The sequence below is a fragment of the Tachypleus tridentatus genome, chromosome 12, assembly GCF_004210375.1.
Source record: "Tachypleus tridentatus isolate NWPU-2018 chromosome 12, ASM421037v1, whole genome shotgun sequence".
NCBI classification, from domain to species: Eukaryota; Metazoa; Arthropoda; class Merostomata; order Xiphosura; family Limulidae; genus Tachypleus; species Tachypleus tridentatus.
In genome coordinates, this window is record NC_134836.1 from 48,663,476 (window position 1) to 48,682,662 (window position 19,187).

Genomic DNA, 19,187 nt, shown 5'->3' on the forward strand with positions numbered 1-19,187 from the left:
ACCAGAATTTTAGCACTAAATGATTTCAGTCCTACTGTTGAGCCACTGGAGAAGATTATGTTTGACAACCATTACTATCTTTATCCCAATGACTAACTAAGAGCTTTGATGGTTGATTAACCAGTCAGCCATGTTGTTACACAATCCTAAGAAGCACTTTACACACAGGTGTTTTATTTTTGTTTTGTTTTTTACAGCAACACTATGGTTGAATAACAATATTTACAAGTAATCTACAGTTATCTATTGTTTATGATGGCAAGGATTCTTCTTGAAGTAAATACATTTAGAGATGACTATTAAAATCCTTTACTTGACACAAAACAAGGTGCAAGATTACTTATACAGATTAAATATTTGAACAAGTTAAATATATTATACTCAAATTATAACTGAACACAGAATATTATGAACAGGAACAACCAAGAACCAGCTTTGAGTCTAAACAATCTGCATTTGATTTTGTTAAACACAAAGCTACACAATGGGGTATCCATGTTGTGCCCACCACAGGCATCAAAACCCAGTTTTTAGCATTATAAAACCTCCATACTCACTGCTGAGCCACTTGGGGTCTCAATCTCAGAAGATATCAAAGATATCAAAAAAATTTAAATAATATCACTTGTATGCAATGAAACAAGAAATATGAAACATAATTACTTTAACAGTGGTCAGAAAGTCAGAACATAGTTCTCAAAGTAATGTATCAGACAAGTTCCACATTCTTTGTCTTTAAAACTTCTCCCCTAAGTGTATTTCATATATTAAATAGCCTTTGTAGTGGTGCATTTTCTTGTGTGTTTTGTATATACCTTGAGAAAGGGCAAATCACTCACTGTTGCACTTCATGTAAGGTAAAAAAGTGTAAAAACAAACTTTTCTTTAACACACTACACGTAAAACATGTTTAGACATAAGTAAACATTAGGTAAAGTTTTGCATTTCTTATAAAATTTCTCTCGCACACTTTTAAGGGAAAAAAACTTTTTCAATTTTGTTTTTTTAACACCTTGACAGTTAAAACATGTTAATTACATTTTTATACTTCACTCCTACATACTCTTATAAACAAAATAAACTAATGAATCTGTTAATTAACTAACATTTTTTCAATGAAATGTGTCACCTCCAAGTACAATTAAAAGCAAAGATTGGGCACGTTTTCAACTATTTATAATTTTAACATTGAATATTAATAGAAATTACTTTGATTTGCAATGGAACAGTACACACGTACCTTTTAGCTCAAAAGCTGGAGACCGTGCTAATGTAAACCTAGTAGTAGACTGAACACAAACACCTGTGTTGTTTGGATCTGATCCTCTAATCCAATTATACATGTAAATCTATGATGAAAAAAGGTGTCCAAAATCAGTACCCATTCTAAAACAACAAGTCTTTTTGTTATATTGTTCCAGTATCTTCTACTATCAAAGCATTAAAACAGGCTAAATCCTTCATTGTCATTAATTAACATACTTTACAATTCTTTAATATATCAATTGAAATGTTTATATCACTCCAGAAACACATTGCATATCAAGAATTCAGCAAGAATAAACAACCAGAATATTTAAGATCTTTCATGAGTTTGTATTCTAATTTTTGTTTATGGTTTGCTTCTACTGAACAGATACATAACATAACAATGTTTACACACTTTCATGTGTAACTAAAATGTTGTTTTATCAAAACATTCCTTGCTTAAATTAACACACACTAGCACATTCTTTTCCACACTAGCAATTACATCAAAATTTTAAAGGACATTGCCTTTATCACACCAAAAAGGATTTTGATAAAACTATAACATCATATATGTATGTATGTATGTGTGTGTGTGTGTGTGTGTGTGTGTGTGTGTGTGTGTGTGTGTGTGTAAACAGTTGATTTGGGTTGAGAAAATGTTTTCGTAGAGGAACGAACAACATATCGACTTTCATCAGTCATCGTCAGGTTCACAAAGAAAGAAAGAGGTAACTGACCGATCGCTGACATAATTGAAGGAGTTTGTGAAACTGAGTGTAGGAATGTAGAGGGCATGCTTAGATGTTTGATTATATTTGTTAATATAGGTATAAAGGTGTTCCTTTCTATTGGTTTATTTTGGGCTTCGGTTGTTGTATAAGTGAGCTTTCTTTCATTTTGCATTTGTTTGTTTGTATCTTTATTTAGTATTTGAGTGTTTTCTATGGTTTTGTTGTGTTTATTTGACTTGCAGTGTTCGAAAACGTGTGAAGGTGACTTTTTATGTTCTTTGAATCTGGTTTCCATTTTTCTACTTGTTTCTCCAATATAGAAGTCGTGGCAGTTATCACATTGTATTTTATAAATAATGTTGGTGTGGTGTTTGTCAGTGCAGTTTTTACATAGTACAGACCTCAGTTTTGTGCCTGGTTTTTGAATAAATTTGGTATTAACTCGAATGTCATATTTTGTTACTAGTTTTTGCCAAATATTGGTTATTTTTCTGCAGATGTTGGGAATATATGGTATGCAGCAGAATATGGTTTCATGATTTTTTTATTCATGAGACATATTTACTTTTGTTAGTTAATTTTGCTTTTTGTCTAGATGCATGCGTATAATGTTTTCTACGGTTTGTGGAGGAAACTTATTGATGTTGATGAAGTATGGTTTTATTTTGTCTAATTCGTCGGTAATTTTATCTGACGAGCATAGTTTTATGGCTGTGTTTATTTGGTTTCTTAGTATGTTAAGTTTTTGTTTTGTTTCATGTGCTAAGTCCCAAAAAATGTATAGTCCAGTATGGGTGACTTTTCGGTGGATTCCTGTTTTAAATTGTGTATCGGTTCTTGTAATTTTAAGGTTAAGAAATGATATTTGATTGCTTTCTTCCTGTTCACATGTGAAGTTAATGTTGGAATGTATAGAGTTAATGTGATTGAAAAATTAAGTGTGTGTTCTATAGATATGAATCCCACAACCGTGTCATCTACATATCTGTACCAGTATAGTGGTGGATGTAATGCTGTGTTGACTGCTGTGTTTCAACTTGTGTCATAAAAATATTGGCTAGAACTGGTGATATTGAGTTGCCCATGCTTAGGCCATTTGTTTGTATACAGTTTTGGTTGTTGAACATGAAATTTGTCTTCATCGTGGCAAATTCTATAAGGGTTGCTAACTGGTTGCTGGGAATATCTAGGTTTTTTTTTAGGTATGGATTCTTTTACCTCTTAAACCACACCAGTCAAAAATGTTCAAAATTACACTGCGTTCTTGATTTTAAGCATTACTGACAACTGGTTTGTTTGCTTTAATTTTGCACAAAGCTACACAAGGGTAACCTGCACTAGCTGTCCATAACTTAACAGTAAAAGATAAGAGGAAAGACAGCTAGTCATCACCTCCCACTACCAACCCTTGGACTACTCTTTTACCAAAAAATAGTGGAATTAACCATCACTTTAAAATGCCCCATGGCTGAAAGGGCAAGCACATTTTTAGTAAGTGGAATTTGAACCTGTGACTCTCACATTATAATTTCAACATCCTAGTCACCTGATCATGCCAAGCTGATGACAGCTGGGCATCCATTCATAGTTTTGCACATAAATAGCATTTCTTGCTTGCTGCTATAGGTTTAGCTCAAAGAATGAGTTCTATACTGAACTGAAAGAAACCTTTATACTCGTAGCAAATAAAAAATATATTCTTCTTCTTCTGGTGTGGAATCTACAAGATGTTTGAAAATTATACAATTTAAGGCTCTCTTAATCACTGTTTTTAGGTCTAAAACATTCTTTTCATCCACCAGGTAATGCAAACACACAATTACCTATTACATAATTTCTTTTGAATTTGAAATGAAATTAATAAAGGAAAAAAAAAACTTCCTTTTTTATTCAACAACTTTTTCAAACAATGACAATCGTCTTGGAGCAGCAAGACAATTAAAACATGTCATTTATATGACTGAAATAATTATTAAAATTGGCAAGATTTTGTTCTTACTTTGCCTTTCCCATTATTTATTTATTCTTATAAATCATATTACAATATTATTTTAAAATATCTTTCACTCTCAAAAAATGAAATATGTATAATATTGTACACAAGATAGGAAGTTAAATGAGATATTGTTGCAACTTATGGTTAAAGTAGACAAGCAAAACCATGTGTCAAAACCAAATGTTTAATAATTCTATTTTAACACTACCATACTACTAGGGAGAAAACTTTGTGGTACATCTAATGTTACTGGACAGCAAATAATAACTAACCCAGAACTCACAAGACCAGAATTCATATAAAATTGTGTACAAAATATGGAAATACAAACTCTATGAAAAGTGGATGCCCTAACCAAGTGAGAAACAGACAACTAGAAATAAGAATCACAGTGACTTGCAGGATGTCTGACTTCTCAGGCACTGTTCACATTCTAAGCACATTGTTAACAGATGTTGCTATCACAAGAGAATCTTTTGTAAATTTCCAGGAGCTATTGAAACAAAAAACTGTTGTAAGTTTCCAGAAGCTTTTAACAATTTTTTACAGGTTTTCCAGAAAGTATGTCAGTTCTGGTAGGACAAAAATACCAACAAAGAACATGATGGCATATCTGACCTCATTTGACTCTTCAGCCTTACAATCTTCTTTTGTTCTGTTTCCCAAGACAGTTCCAGTCAGGTGAGCCAGAAGGAGCTTGGTGTACACAATAACAGGACTGATGTGATGAGCTTCAACACGAATGTATAATGAATATGGTTTCTTTGCTAGAAATGAGTAAACAACAAATTTAGGTGTTTTGAAAATATCAAATGTATTTACAACATTATTAAACTGAGGGGAAAGACATGAAAAATATAACAGTTTGTGTACTTTATGATAAAATAATTCTTTAATGCTTTTACCAGCTAAACTGAATGGTGAAATATATATTATGCAGTTTGGGATTACAGTATCAGACACAAGCTCACTAGCATGTGCATTTTATCAATAACTTATTGTTTACACTGAAAATTACATACTTAAATCGTATACCTGGCAGCCAGCATAGCTAACTAAATATGCATTCTTATACATCAACTTATAAAGATTAGAATGCAGTGTTTCATCAGTTGGGTACTCTTGCTGTCAATGGTGCTTTTGGCCATAAACCTACAACAAGATGTGTAGCTGATCAATGTGACAGACTTCACCAAAAATACTGAAAAGTTAAAAAACGATAAAGATAATACTATTCTCTGCACCTTTCATTAATAATTTTTATAAATATTTTTAATTATTCTTTACATTTATTGCAATATTTATTTAACCTTTCACATTTGAATGTTAGCGCAGCATCTGCCAATTCTTTCAACATGGCCTCAAGTCAATTTGACCAATCACGTGACATCTTGGTACTCATTCAAAATCTTTACAGATTTAATACCTCTAGCTTTTAAATATACAGTGGAACCCCTCTAAGTGGCCACCCCTCAGATTCAGTCACCCCCTTGAAAGCGGTCATTCAATCACAGTCCCTTTTTTTGTTTACATAATCCCTAATTATATACAGTGGAACCCCTCTAATCAGGCCAGTTTGTCTCAGTCCTGAAGGTGGTTGCTTTAGAGGGGTTCCACTGTACTTTGTGTACTTTCATGGAATTTGGCAGTGTTTCCATTATTATAAGTCTTTCACATACAAAGAATCATATTTTTAGTGAAGTATTTTAATAAACAAAGATTTGTCCATTATTACATTAAGTATTTGTTTTGAATAGTCCATTTGCAAGACAGTTTTCACATTAAGATTAAAGATACTTTTCCTCATCTCAAAAATATCAAATTTCCTTCATGTAATCCCTAAAATCTCCTAAATACATTTCAGTTGTTTTTTTTTCAAAACAAAACTTTATATTTTATTTGTTATTTTTTTACATCGTAACACAAAACAGGATTGGTCAATTTAAGTGACCTCACACACAAAATCTAAATCACCCCTTTTTTCTTTCCAAAATGACTTCAAATTTTATCATGAAAACTACATCAGATTATCATGAGTAGCTTCAAATTTGTAACAGCATACATCAATTTATAATTATATTGTTTTATTGCTTTTGGAAACATGTCTAACTACTATCTATCTACTATCCATGCCAAATTGTTTTATTGCTTTTGGAAACATGTCTAACTACTATCTATCTACTATCCATGCCAAATTGTTTTATTGCTTTTGGAAACATGTCTAACTACTATCTATCTACTATCCATGCCAAATTGTTTTATTGCTTTTCGAAACATGTCTAACTACTATCTATTTACTATCCATGCCAAATTGTTTTATTGCTTTGGAAACATGTCTAACTACTATCTATCTACTATCCATGCCAAATTGTTTTATTGCTTTTGGAAACATGTCTAACTACTATCTATCTACTATCCATGCCAAATTGTTTTATTGCTTTTGGAAACATGTCTAACTACTATCTATCTACTATCCATGCCAAATTGTTTTATTGCTTTTGGAAACATGTCTAACTACTATCTATCTACTATCCATGCCAAATTGTTTTATTGCTTTTGGAAACATGTCTAACTACTATCCATGCCAAATTGTTTTATTGCTTTTCGAAACATGTCTATCTACTATCCATGCCAAATTGTTTTATTGCTTTTGGAAACATGTCTAACTACTATCTATCTACTATCCATGCCAAATTGTTTTATTGCTTTTCGAAACATGTCTAACTACTATCTATCTACTAACTACTATCCATGCCAAATTGTTTTATTGCTTTTCGAAACATGTCTAACTACTATCTATCTACTAACTACTATCCATGCCAAATTGTTTTATTGCTTTTCGAAACATGTCTAACTACTATCCATGCCATAAGTTGTAAACAAGCCAGAGCACATGCAGCTCACATTACACTATTGAATTACATTACCTACATGCTCTTTGTATGAATACCTCATGAAACATTATTACTTATTGTACTTAATATAATCTTAACTAACCTAAAAACATCCCTTTTTACATTTTAGTTACTTGTATAATAATAAAAAGAATAAACATAAAATAAATTAATCTCCCACTCTTCTGTCTTCTTGCTGTTGATTATACTTAAACCTACATATTTTCTACTACTTGTAGCATTACATTAAATAAATTGTATTTAATTAACTAATGTGCCAAAGAATAAACTACTAACATGCAAAAAACAATTTACTCTAACTCTAAAAATTTTTCTGGCTTTCCAACTATGAGACAAGAGCCATTACAAATTCATCCAATCTAGTTGTTAACTTTCCCATGGAGAATGAAGATTGTACTCAAAGTGAAATAAACAATTATATGTTCAGAACACATTATGCAATAAGTTATTTGACAAATGAAAACCTTAACTTTCTATTGATTACAAGTAACATATAAATTAACGTAAAAAATAATTATTAACAAAGCCTGAAGGAGAGGATGTAACATATAGGTGTAGCAGAAGGGGTGTGTTTTTGTTTTTTTATTCAGAGTTCTATATCCAAACAAAATCGAAGGCTATAAGAATTATGGTTTGTCTTTACAATGATGATATTATAGGTAAACGTTTGCATTTAATTTGGTACATTTTGAAGGGATGGCAGATAAAATAAAGATGTCTGCACAAAATGTGTTACTGTGTATCACTAGGGGAAATTCAAGACTCTTAAAAATATTTCTTTATAAGTTTTAAGTTCTTAATTCTGTATAGTGTTAAAGTATGGATTATTAACTAAATGTTATGACATTCATTGGTATAACATAAACAAAAAGTAATTTATTGAATTTTGAAGGTAAGTCACTAAAACTATCATGCATAGTAAAGGATACCTTGGATGGAAGGTTTAATGTCCATGTATCTATTTACTACCTACAAAAATATACATTTAGTATTAGGAATAAATATGGAATCATACAACATTACAGGTATTACAACCAAAGAGTAACAACAACTTCATTGGTGAATTCATAAATAGTAAAAGACATTATCACAGAATATACAGGAAAAAATGAGTATCATACATAATGCATTAATATCTTTATATTATACAAAACATTTCACCCTGTTTTTATTCTGTCCTATAATTTATTAATGCAAGATAAAGAATACTGTTTGAAGTGTTCTGAATTAATCCCCACAGTTCAGATAAACTGTTTGGTTGCCTTTTGACTCAAGTTTTATACAAACCAACTCAGCCTCAAGAACATTCATATTGAAACTCTGTGCAGGCAAAACCATGGTTGTGACTATTCCATCAGCCTCTTTACTGTCAAGAAACCATTTTACCACATTTTCTGTGTCCTTTGGATAACCTGACATGCTGGAAGATGAACCAATACCTGATGAATCAAGTTCATTAAAGAATAGCATAATGGATCAGAATCAGACTGTACTTGTTATCACAATAAGTCAGACAGTGTCATTTCACATACCCTCTTCAGAGTTGTAACACAATTCACTGAATTACAGCTCCAAAATTATACTTATTCCCCCTATCCCATCTCTACACGTTGCTGTAAATGCCGTATATTAATTACAGTACCTCCTTCCTCTGTGTCTCTCTTCAAACTCAGATTGATTGTTGCTCCATAATTCATTCATCTGTACAAAAACATGCATCTACAGTTTTGTTTACCTCTCTGTTTGTAATCCAATGCCAATTTTAACTTTTCAGTTTGATTACCACTTCTCACTGAAAGTTTTCAAGTAGTTATATGTCCACTACACCATTCTGCAGTAATGTTTATTTTACAGCTCTTGAGGTAACATTCACACTCATATTTAGAGCAAGATCATGGAAAAACTTGTACTAAACCATCATCTGACCCACATAACTTTCATAGTGTATGAATTTTCACCCCATGTCACTTCTGTCCTTAACAGTGTCATTTCACATACCCTCTTCAGAGTCGTACATACAACTACTACTGAAACATAGCATCTTCTTACAATTTTTCATGTGAAATATTCTTGACCAACCCAAATACATAGAAGTTAAGTACTCAGTCATAAATACACTGCCACTACGAGGCATAATCTGGCTGCCTAAACTTTTATACTGCCATACAATACAATAAGTGTACTCTACTTCAGTTCATTTTAACAGAATACAATAGTGCCATTCCCATGTTTATTTCTAATACTGAACGTATGTTTAAAAATCATACCTAAAATTATTTTAAGCTACATGGAAGGTTTCAAACATTTACTATTTTACTTAATTTGTCTCTGAAATCCTAGTTTTCTAACAAAATTGGCAAATAATTAGTCAGATTTCAACAAGTTACGTTTTGTTTCTTTCAAGCTAATGACTTACCATGTTCATATAGCTCACTTATGGTTCTGAATAATTCACAAGAAACATTTGACAAGTAACACTCCAACAGTCCTTGTACCTACAAAGAAAGAAACTATCTGAAGTTATCTTTAATAGTTTAACTAGTTACACAACTACTTTTAAATCTTCCACATTCCTTTCTATAGTTTCTGAAAAATACCAACAACACAAACTGACAAGTTATTCCCTGTAACTTACACTTTAGTTAATACTTAAATAAAACTAAGATTGTTTTCAACTACATAAAGTTTTCTACCATGAGTTAAAATTCCAGAACTTATGACAGCCAGGTTAGGTGATTTTTAAAAAAATATTTTGCCATAAAAAAAATAAAGATACTAAAATAAAATATTCTTAATACTTTACCCTTTCAATACTAGGGTTTGCCACTGATTTTCTTTATTATGATATACAAGCTTTCTTGATTCCATATGTTTTTAACATTCATTAGTATCTGTATATATAGTTTCAGTTAAATTGCAAAAACTCTAACTGGTACAAATCTATTTCTACAAAAATTATTTAATGTAACATAACAGCACTTAAAAAAATCAAAACAACTTAGTTTAACAGATCTACTTACCAAAGTTCCATTCACCTCCACTTTGGAAGGTTTTTCTTCTGTTAATAGCTCATAAACTGTCTCCACAATTACAGAAGCAATTGCAGTTATGTTAGAAGCAAGGATATCTAAAACTGCAGTGTCATTAATGTGTGGTATGAAATCATATATGCTGTTGTAGTACCTAGAGAAATATAACATATATTTAGCATCTAAATTAGAAAACAAAAAGTGCATGTTGTAGTAAAGAAGATGAAACAAAAACATACATAGAAATAATGTACCCTATTATCAAAATACATTCCCTGTATACAATGTACACTGAAACAAGACAGTGGTTTACCATTAAAATACATTCCCTGTATACAATGTACACTGAAACAAGACAGTGGTTTACCATTAAAATACATTCCTTGCAAACAATGTAATTCAAACTTTATTATATACAAATTAATTTCTCAATTTAAAAGGAAATATTAAAAGAACACATCTAAATATAGATTTTAGTAAGTAATGTGGTATGTTGAATGTACCACTGTTTAAACTTAGATGCTGTTATATCAAATTACTAAGTCTATAGTTTTGTACAAATTAGGAACTCAAATTACCAGTATTGACAAGCTATAATATAAAATAAGAACCTCATATCTTTTTATTTCACCGAGATATGGCTTATGTACTGAATCAAACATGGTGGTCCCGTTCAACTCTTTCCATTTCTTGAAACAGTCCTTTATATACCCTTACTACAGTACATATGTGAATAACCAATCAACAGCTTAAAATGTCCCCAAAGTGGTTTTCCCATGCCATTTTAATCTTTGAAAAGGCATCCATGTTCTTTCAACCCAAGATTTCAATGAGGTAGGTTGTGTTTTTAGTTTGCTTGAAGTTTCATATTTCATAAAATCTAAATAAATCTTAGTTATTTATTTTAATAAATTACTGAAATTGTATGGTATCAGTGTGGTTATTTAGCTGTGTAGATATATAAAAATAAACTACAAAAAAATTTTGATAACCTCCATGCGTGAAATTTTAAAAGAAACAGCAACTTATGTCCCAGCAACAACCGAGTACAAAGGTCGTAGCAAGAAGAAATAATTGTTTGCTTTACTTCTTGATTTATTGTTCTATATTTTAAGAAAAATAAGTTTAAAAAGTTATTTCTAAATAGCAATATTCAATATATTTATCTGTATATTATGTATAATTATAGAAATGTGACTGTATAATACAAAATACTAAACACATTAAAACAGACAAGACAGGAAATATTAAAGGTCACATTTATATTACTGGATATGCAACACGACTACATATGCACCACATCAGTGCAAGTTATTTAATTTTAGCTAAGTATGACTGGAAGGTCAATATAATAAATATTTATGTAAATATACAGTGTTATGAGACTTAAACTACTTAGACTAAACAACTGTATTTTGTCTTATGGTATGTAGTCATTCTACCATGAAAAAAACAATTAAAATTTATTTCCTAATTTTTTTTATGATAGTTCTGAGGTTGGTTAAGGTATACTCCACATAGTTGGAGTACAGATAATAACAGAAAATATAAAATCTTACTAAAACAAACATTTGAAATGTATTTAAGAGGTTCTAGAGATTATACAAATAATATTTGCGATTTTGGGAAAAAGAATAGTTTTTTAAAATCATAACATGAAATCACTTTGCACTCATAACGAACAACAGTCTATTTTCTCAAACAAATCTTTAATAAAAATATTTATTTAAAAAATCTGATTTTTTTCCATACAAAACACTTGTAATCTTTACTTTTACTTTGAGAAGATACATATGCTGTGCAAAAGTTATAGTGCAAATATTTAGTGTGCAAATGTGTAGACAAACTTGTGTACATTATACTGAACCATTGTGAAAGGTTTATTATTACCAACAAACTTATAATGTTATTCTAAAACCTCATGTCAGAACTTTACTAAAACTTTGGTACACTTCTAATGCATTGTTGTACAAAATGTCAACTAAAGTACATTTACATCTGCCTTTTGTTTAAATCCACTGAAATGTGAGCACACACTCATTTACACAGACAGAACAACTGAGTATGATAATAAATAGCTGTATTGAGCTGTACTGTTGCCACAAAGGGTTGGGTGTTATTATAAGAGATAATGGTGTTGAACTGCACTGTTGACAGATAAGGTTGGTATTATAAACATATCTGTGTAGAACTTTACTGCTGTCAGAAAGGGTTGGGGAAAGAGAAAAGTACAAGAGCCACGAATAATTGCAGAGATATCAGGGTTAGCTGAGTGCATGCTTATCGCTCAAAAGCTAAGCCTTCTGACGATTCAGATTTCATGAGTATTTATATCAATGAATCAAATGTATTTCAGAAACAAAAATAATGATGGTCCAAGTTCTAGAAGATTTCTAACCATAATTTTAGTTATGATTGATAAAGATTATGACATAGAGTAAAAGAGAAAAACTTTTGTTCCAATGACGAAGTGTGATGATGAGTCTAAGGCAGTGTGTCACAAACATGTTTAAACAGTGTTTTAAATTTGTTTGAAGTCAATGATTTTTTTGGTTTGTTTTGGTGTGTTTTTTTTTGGTTTTGTTTTTTAATTTTGTTACACGAGAGCTATCTGCCCTAGCCATCCCTAATTGAGCAGTGTAAGACTAGAGGGAAGGCAGCTAGTCATCACCACCCACTGCCAACTCTTGGGCTACTTTTTTACCAATGAATAGTGGGATTGACTATCACATTATAACACCCCCATGGTTGAAAGAGCGAGCATGTTTGGTGCGACAGAGATTCGAACTCGCAACCTTCAGATTACGAGTCAAATGACTTAACCCCCCCTGCCCATGCTAGGCCTTGTTTTTGTGTGTAACTTTAATATTAAATAATTTATACTAAGACTAAACTGGGTGCACATACACTTACATTTTCATATTACACACGTTCTAGAACTGTTACACATTTTAATGTTTAATAAAAAAAGTTACAAAACAAAAAATAAATTTATAGTTTGTTATTAACATAAGATTTATTACTTATTAGTAAACATATCCTTATGGTTTGTAATAACAACACCAGGGATATCCAAATCTGCACGGAGAAACCTCTGTAAAGAAGCAGGAGGCAATGGTTTATTCCAGGGAGCAAGTGAGAGGTCAGGTCTAGAGGAGGTCTCACTGGCCTTCAACAGTATTTTTGTTAGGTGGTTAATCTAAAAATAAATACCAAAGAAATTCCAATCACATACTTATTTGAATAAAATTGAAGAAAATAAAACTCCAAACACCCTATAGTAGTGAATAATTAGATTGTAAAATGCTGCAATAGGGTATTAAAAACAATCTCTTTTTTGATACAAGGGACTAACTTGTTGCCTCCATAAACTACTATGGAATACTAAAGAGAAAGTACAGTAATAAATCTTTATATTTACATATAAATATACTGTCAGTTTGTTTTTTTTCTATGAAATCCTATGGACTGGAAAGGTGGTTGTGACCAATCAGCATATGTCATGCACTAGTGGCACCATACCAGACCTTAAAAAACTAGACTGGAAATTCAATGTCGCATATTTTATTTTCATATACAATTAAATTATACAGAAGATTCATTTATTAAGTTATACTGATACACGTTTCAATTTGCAAACAATAATTCAAATAATTTACAATAAATTTTAAATCAATACTAACAAACAAATGTTGGGCTGTCTTCAGACAAAGTAAAACAGCCAATAAGTGAAACTTGCATTTGGACAAAGATTAATACTCACACCATCTATATAAAACACAAGAATTTACTCCAGGGCTTAAACCACTTGATCTGAACATTGCCTTATGAACTTCTGTGAAACATCATGTCCAAATCAATAAAAAAGGTTTGAACAAAATCTCAAATTTATCAGAGGTGTGCACTGTTACATCTTTCTTAAGAGTCCAGAGGTTTAGGCTTAGCCATCCCAAGTTCAGAGCACTAACCAGAGAGAGGTAAAGTTGGAAGCACCCAATGTTTGCATGGTTATTCTTGACCAAAAGGCAGAACTGATTGTCATGGTATTAACACCACCACAACTACAAATATAAAACATGTCCAGTAATAACATCATGGCTCAAATGCTTGCACTTTCCAATTCAAAGCACTAGTCATACCAAGAAAAGTATTTTTAACATAGACATTTCACAGATGTGCTTTAACTGTTGTTTACCTCTAATGCTGTAAAAAAAACCAAATGCACTATTAAATTTAGAAACAGTACCATATTTACCTGAATGTAATGTGCACTTTTTAACTCCAAACACCTCCCTAAAATTGACTGTGTATTAAGTTTATACACATTCCATTTTGTTAAATACTTTACTATAAAAATCATTACACTATCATTAAGTTTCAAAATGTGAAATTAGTGTGTTCTGAAAAATGATGCTGTCGCTTGATTGGATATGCAATTGATGAGATGGATGATGGTGTGCTTTGTGAATCAAGAGGTTCTATGAATCAAATCTGATTAATCCAATGGTATCAATAATTCTAATGATGACAAATATCTATGTGAAGATGAATTATTACCTCTGTGTATTGTATAAACATTTTAGTAAATTTTGTAAAATTGACATTAAAAAAATTTCAATAAAAGATTTCTAAAAATGTTTAACATATCAATAGCTGTTTATCGTATTTAGAAACTATTCAATACATTTTGTATAATGGGTTAAAAAATATATTTTATTCAATTTAACCTTTAAAAATTGGATGTGCATTATACTCCACCAAATATGGTGTGTATACATATAGTAGGGTAAAAAAATATAGAAAGCTTTCACGTTTATAAAAAAATCCCTTGTGTACAGATAAAGATATCTAAACTGATAACTTACTGATTGATTCACCTTTTCCACTTGAGAAGATAATGGATCTGTGTGAATCCACAGATGCAGTTTATCACCACTATGTGGTGCCACTTGAGCCAACTCTAAAAAATGAGAAATGTGGTGCAATTCAATGAGGGCTGGCTGAGAGTTTATATCATCTTTTAAAATGACTGGAAATTGCTTCTTCTGCATATCGTACACTACTCGACTGGATCCAATATAATCGAATGATTCCTATTGATGAATTAAAAGAAAGATGTTTAGTATCATAATTCTTTTAAATTCATTAGTATGTCCAAGTTACATAAAGTAAATTATCTTCAAACAACACTTGATTCAGAAGTAATAATCTCAGAAAAGAGTTAAAGATCAAAAAGTTGAATCTTCACTGTGAACTATTGTGTCTAAAATTAATTTATAAATAAACAAAGTAAACCATAAAGAAACTTAAAATGATGTACATATACTGAAAGAAAGAAAAAATAGTATTACTTTCTAAATGCTGCATGATTCATCTTGGGAAAAAAAAAGATTATTAAATAGAAATACACTGTACAATTTATATCTCCTCAGTGATCACCACAACAGTTTACAAAAAAACCACTTAAACTATGTTGACTATATGAAAAATAAACGTTTTTCTTTCAACTGTCATAAATAATAATTTGTAAAACATAATGCTGTCAAACAATTCATAAGTTATAAATTATGATGCCATCACAAACAATTCATGTGATACTAAAAATGATGTGTTAATCTTCAGAAACTTTTTTGCTCCCAGAGACTGAAAACTTAGAGAATAAAACTAAATTTTATAATCTTATAATTGATTTTGCATGTGTCTTATCACTCATGCATGAGTAAAATCACACATGGTGAGATCTGACAAGATTACATCAGAATTTTTGAATGTTAGCATAAAGTTTCATACTTAATGTAACAAACATATTTCTAACCACTTTTAATTATTTTTATTTGTATAACCACCTGAATAATGACATTTAATAACAAAGTTAAAATACAGAAGCATTTCCAAGAGAAATCTCAACGTGAATGATTTCTCAACTTTCCAACAAATTTATATATTTTTATGCCAAAAAACTAACTAGAGAGATTGTTCAAATGTTGGAACACTGGAGAGAAAACCTAAATTATGAGTTGTTAAAAGATACCCTCAATGATTCTGCTCACCAATAAAACCTTTCACTCTAATCATTAATCAAGAAATTACATTCTTTCCAGGATAATATTAATAATAAAACATTAAATTTTTCTTTGCATACAATTTCCATTTCAAATTACTACAAAGGCATTATCACAAGTTAGACATTAGTTTCCTACTTTCAAAGTTGACAACACAATTACAAAGTCAAAATTCCTCAAATCTAAATGTTTAAATTATAGTGAAATTAAATTTATAAAAAGAAAAATAAACAATACAATCACTGTGTAAATAGAAATTAGACTTAAATAAAAAGTGAGAGACATGCAAGCATTAAATTTCTCCACAGACATCACGTTCTAACAAAAGTTAAGGTTGTCTTTAGGATATAAAACAAAATGTAATGAGCTTACAAACAAATGGAAAAGTTCAGAAGTGTAAATTTTGTATTTTAGTACAATGTGCACTTTAGTTTTTGAGAATAGTTATTTTCATGAGATTCTTTCATTTTAGGCAATAAGTATGAGAAAAAAAATTCATCTAAAACAGAGATTGAATTAAAAATACCCCATTAAAAATGATGAATAACACATTTTTGGTCAAATTCTTTTCATTCAGTTTTTCTGTTATTTCTTTTCGGAGTGATGCAAGAGCATTTGCAGTTGCCATGAGAGTAACCAATCCGCTAACTGCCGAATCGGCTCCAGGGCAGCATTGTCAAAAGAGAAAATGTATCGATCTATGAAGAAAAGAAGATACTTAGAAAAAAAAACCTTTTTAATAATCATATCAATAATTTCTTATATTACCATACTAACTGTTCTTTATTTACACTGCAGATACTTTCAAAATAAAGGGTAATAGAAATTCTGTGACACGTACCTTGAATCCAATACCATCTACAAAGTTAACCTTATGCAATCTCCACAACTACTAATAAAGTCCAGCTTTACATGTAACAACAGAAAAAGTTTAAATACCATTACATTATTACATTGAGAAAATCATAAACTATTTATGTCTATGAAGAGTCAGTGAAGTGATGCAAACAGTAATTTATCAGAAAGTAATAAAATGGAGTTCTAAGACAAAACAATTTCTAATTTCAGAATATCCAGCAATTCTGAACTCTTATACTTCCTGTAGATATTTTAATCCCTTAAAATGTTTTATATTAAATTATATCTGTTTGAAGTTACAGAAAGTTTCTCCTTTGCCAATTTTTTTGGTTAAGATTACTCAGTTTTATTGTATACTGTTGGCAGTGGTGAAACATTCTGATGACTTGTGTCCTTACTGATGGAATATTACTGTTAAGTGTTTCATGTCAAATCAGTACAAGTAAAATGGTTTATTATTCATTAAAATAAAAATCACATTTTTTCACACAAAACTGATTTTCATTAAGAATACTGTTAACAGTCTGACAAAGACAATGCTGACACTGCAATGAAAGGTCAGGATAAAGGTCAATAAATCTTTTAGTTTTTGACAAGTCTTTTGTCAATTACAGCCAGAAGTGATTATTAGATAAAATGGCAAAATAAAGTATCAGAAGAAACTTTGTGCTTAATTACAAACAAAGATACACAATAATGTTTTTGAAGGCCAAAACTATATACAATTTACTATAATCGCACATGTATTGTAGAAAAAAATGGCCCCTACATACTAAGATGAGAGAAATCTTGATTTCTCTGTAAAACATCTGGGAAAAGTGAACTAGCAGGCTTTTGTGGCCAATACTGATTCAACCTTCCTCCATAAAAAACATTCTTAACAAGTTTAAAATTTTGCTTGTTGAATTTTGCAAAAAGCTAGGTTAGGCCTACTTGTGCTTGCAATTCCTAATTTTGAAGTGATGGACCAGAGGAAGGCAGCTAATTAATACCACCCACCATTAACTGTTGAACTACTTTTATTTGTTTGTAATTAAGAAAAAAGCAACACAATGGATCAAAACCTGTTTCCTAGTGGTGTGAGTCTGCAGACATACCACTGTGCTACTGGGGTATAGGCTACTTTTGTCAGACTAAATAGTGTATTTTGTTGTCACTCTTATAGGATTCCCACAATACCTTTGTTTTCTGCAGTGGTAGTTCACAAACTATGGAGCTTCGTATCCATAATCTGACACACTAACCACTTTGAAATACCTGGTCTTTCTCCACATGGCACATTGACAGAAAATTTAAAGAAAATCTTATCTGATAGCTTTGACCCCACATCAACAGACATATGTTTTATGTAATGTAATTGCATTTATCATGCATCTGTTGCATTTTCTTCATGTTTCATAATGTTGAAAAGAAGGCAAATTTTAAACTGATAATGGCTGATATAATACCATCATGCTAAACTTTTGTATATTATTTAAATCACACAACAATGTAACTTGTGACACTATATCTTACTCATACAAAATATTCTGAGATAACAAGTCTAAACCTAATAGTGTTAGTTAAACAAAAGAACCTGTATATAAAAATGACTTCCAAAGCTGTAAAACAAGAAGATATACACATGTAGCACAGTTTCATGATAGCATAAAAACTCTGGTTCTATGTTATCCTTAGATCAACTGTGATTTAAATTTTAATAATATAGTTAAGTTTTCATGGCATCACGATCACATACAATACCAGTCATGCAAAATTTTGTTCGGTCTCTCATTAGATCCAAAAGAATTTATCGAAAGTAATAATCAAATATTTAATTTTTGCATTCATACATTGAAAATTTTAACTCCAAATTTTACTTACCCTTGCACCAACCACAATCACTGATCTTTCTGTTAAAGGACTGGATTTATTAGAAGGAAAGAGGGTTGTAACCACATTCCTACCACTGAGTGGATCACAGTAGTTGACTAGATTAATGAAAATTATAATTCTTTTTATCAGCTTCCAACATCAAAATTATTTTATAAACTCTTTCCATATTATTAGAAAAAATTATTTCTGTACAAATATTCAAAGTAACAAACATAATTCAACTTCTAAAACAGATAAAATACTAGCCAAAAGAAAGGAAATGAAATCTATTGCTCAATTTATTTCTACACGATGATATAATTTTGTTAAAAATATTAGAAGCATTAAGTAAGCAGAATGTCTTATTAACACAAAATGCATTTGTTTATTATAGAATAAAATGTTACTGTTTTTTATTTTGTGGAATTTGATATCTCAGATAAACAGCTAATATGAAAATTCCATACCCCTAACAGTAATACATGTATGAT

At 30.6% G+C, this 19,187-nt stretch overlaps 1 protein-coding gene across 1 annotated transcript in view; it reads right to left on the reverse strand.

Annotated features, from left to right (window-relative positions):
• The window catches only part of LOC143233229 (nicastrin-like), a 39,252-nt gene that overhangs the window by 6,078 nt on the left and 13,987 nt on the right, over positions 1-19,187 (reverse strand). The window contains 9 exon segments of the mRNA XM_076469219.1: positions 1,241-1,349; positions 4,597-4,745; positions 9,310-9,388; positions 9,914-10,076; positions 12,946-13,121; positions 14,788-15,015; positions 16,511-16,652; positions 16,654-16,682; positions 18,706-18,812. Coding sequence (XP_076325334.1) covers positions 1,241-1,349; positions 4,597-4,745; positions 9,310-9,388; positions 9,914-10,076; positions 12,946-13,121; positions 14,788-15,015; positions 16,511-16,652; positions 16,654-16,682; positions 18,706-18,812 — 1,182 coding nt within the window.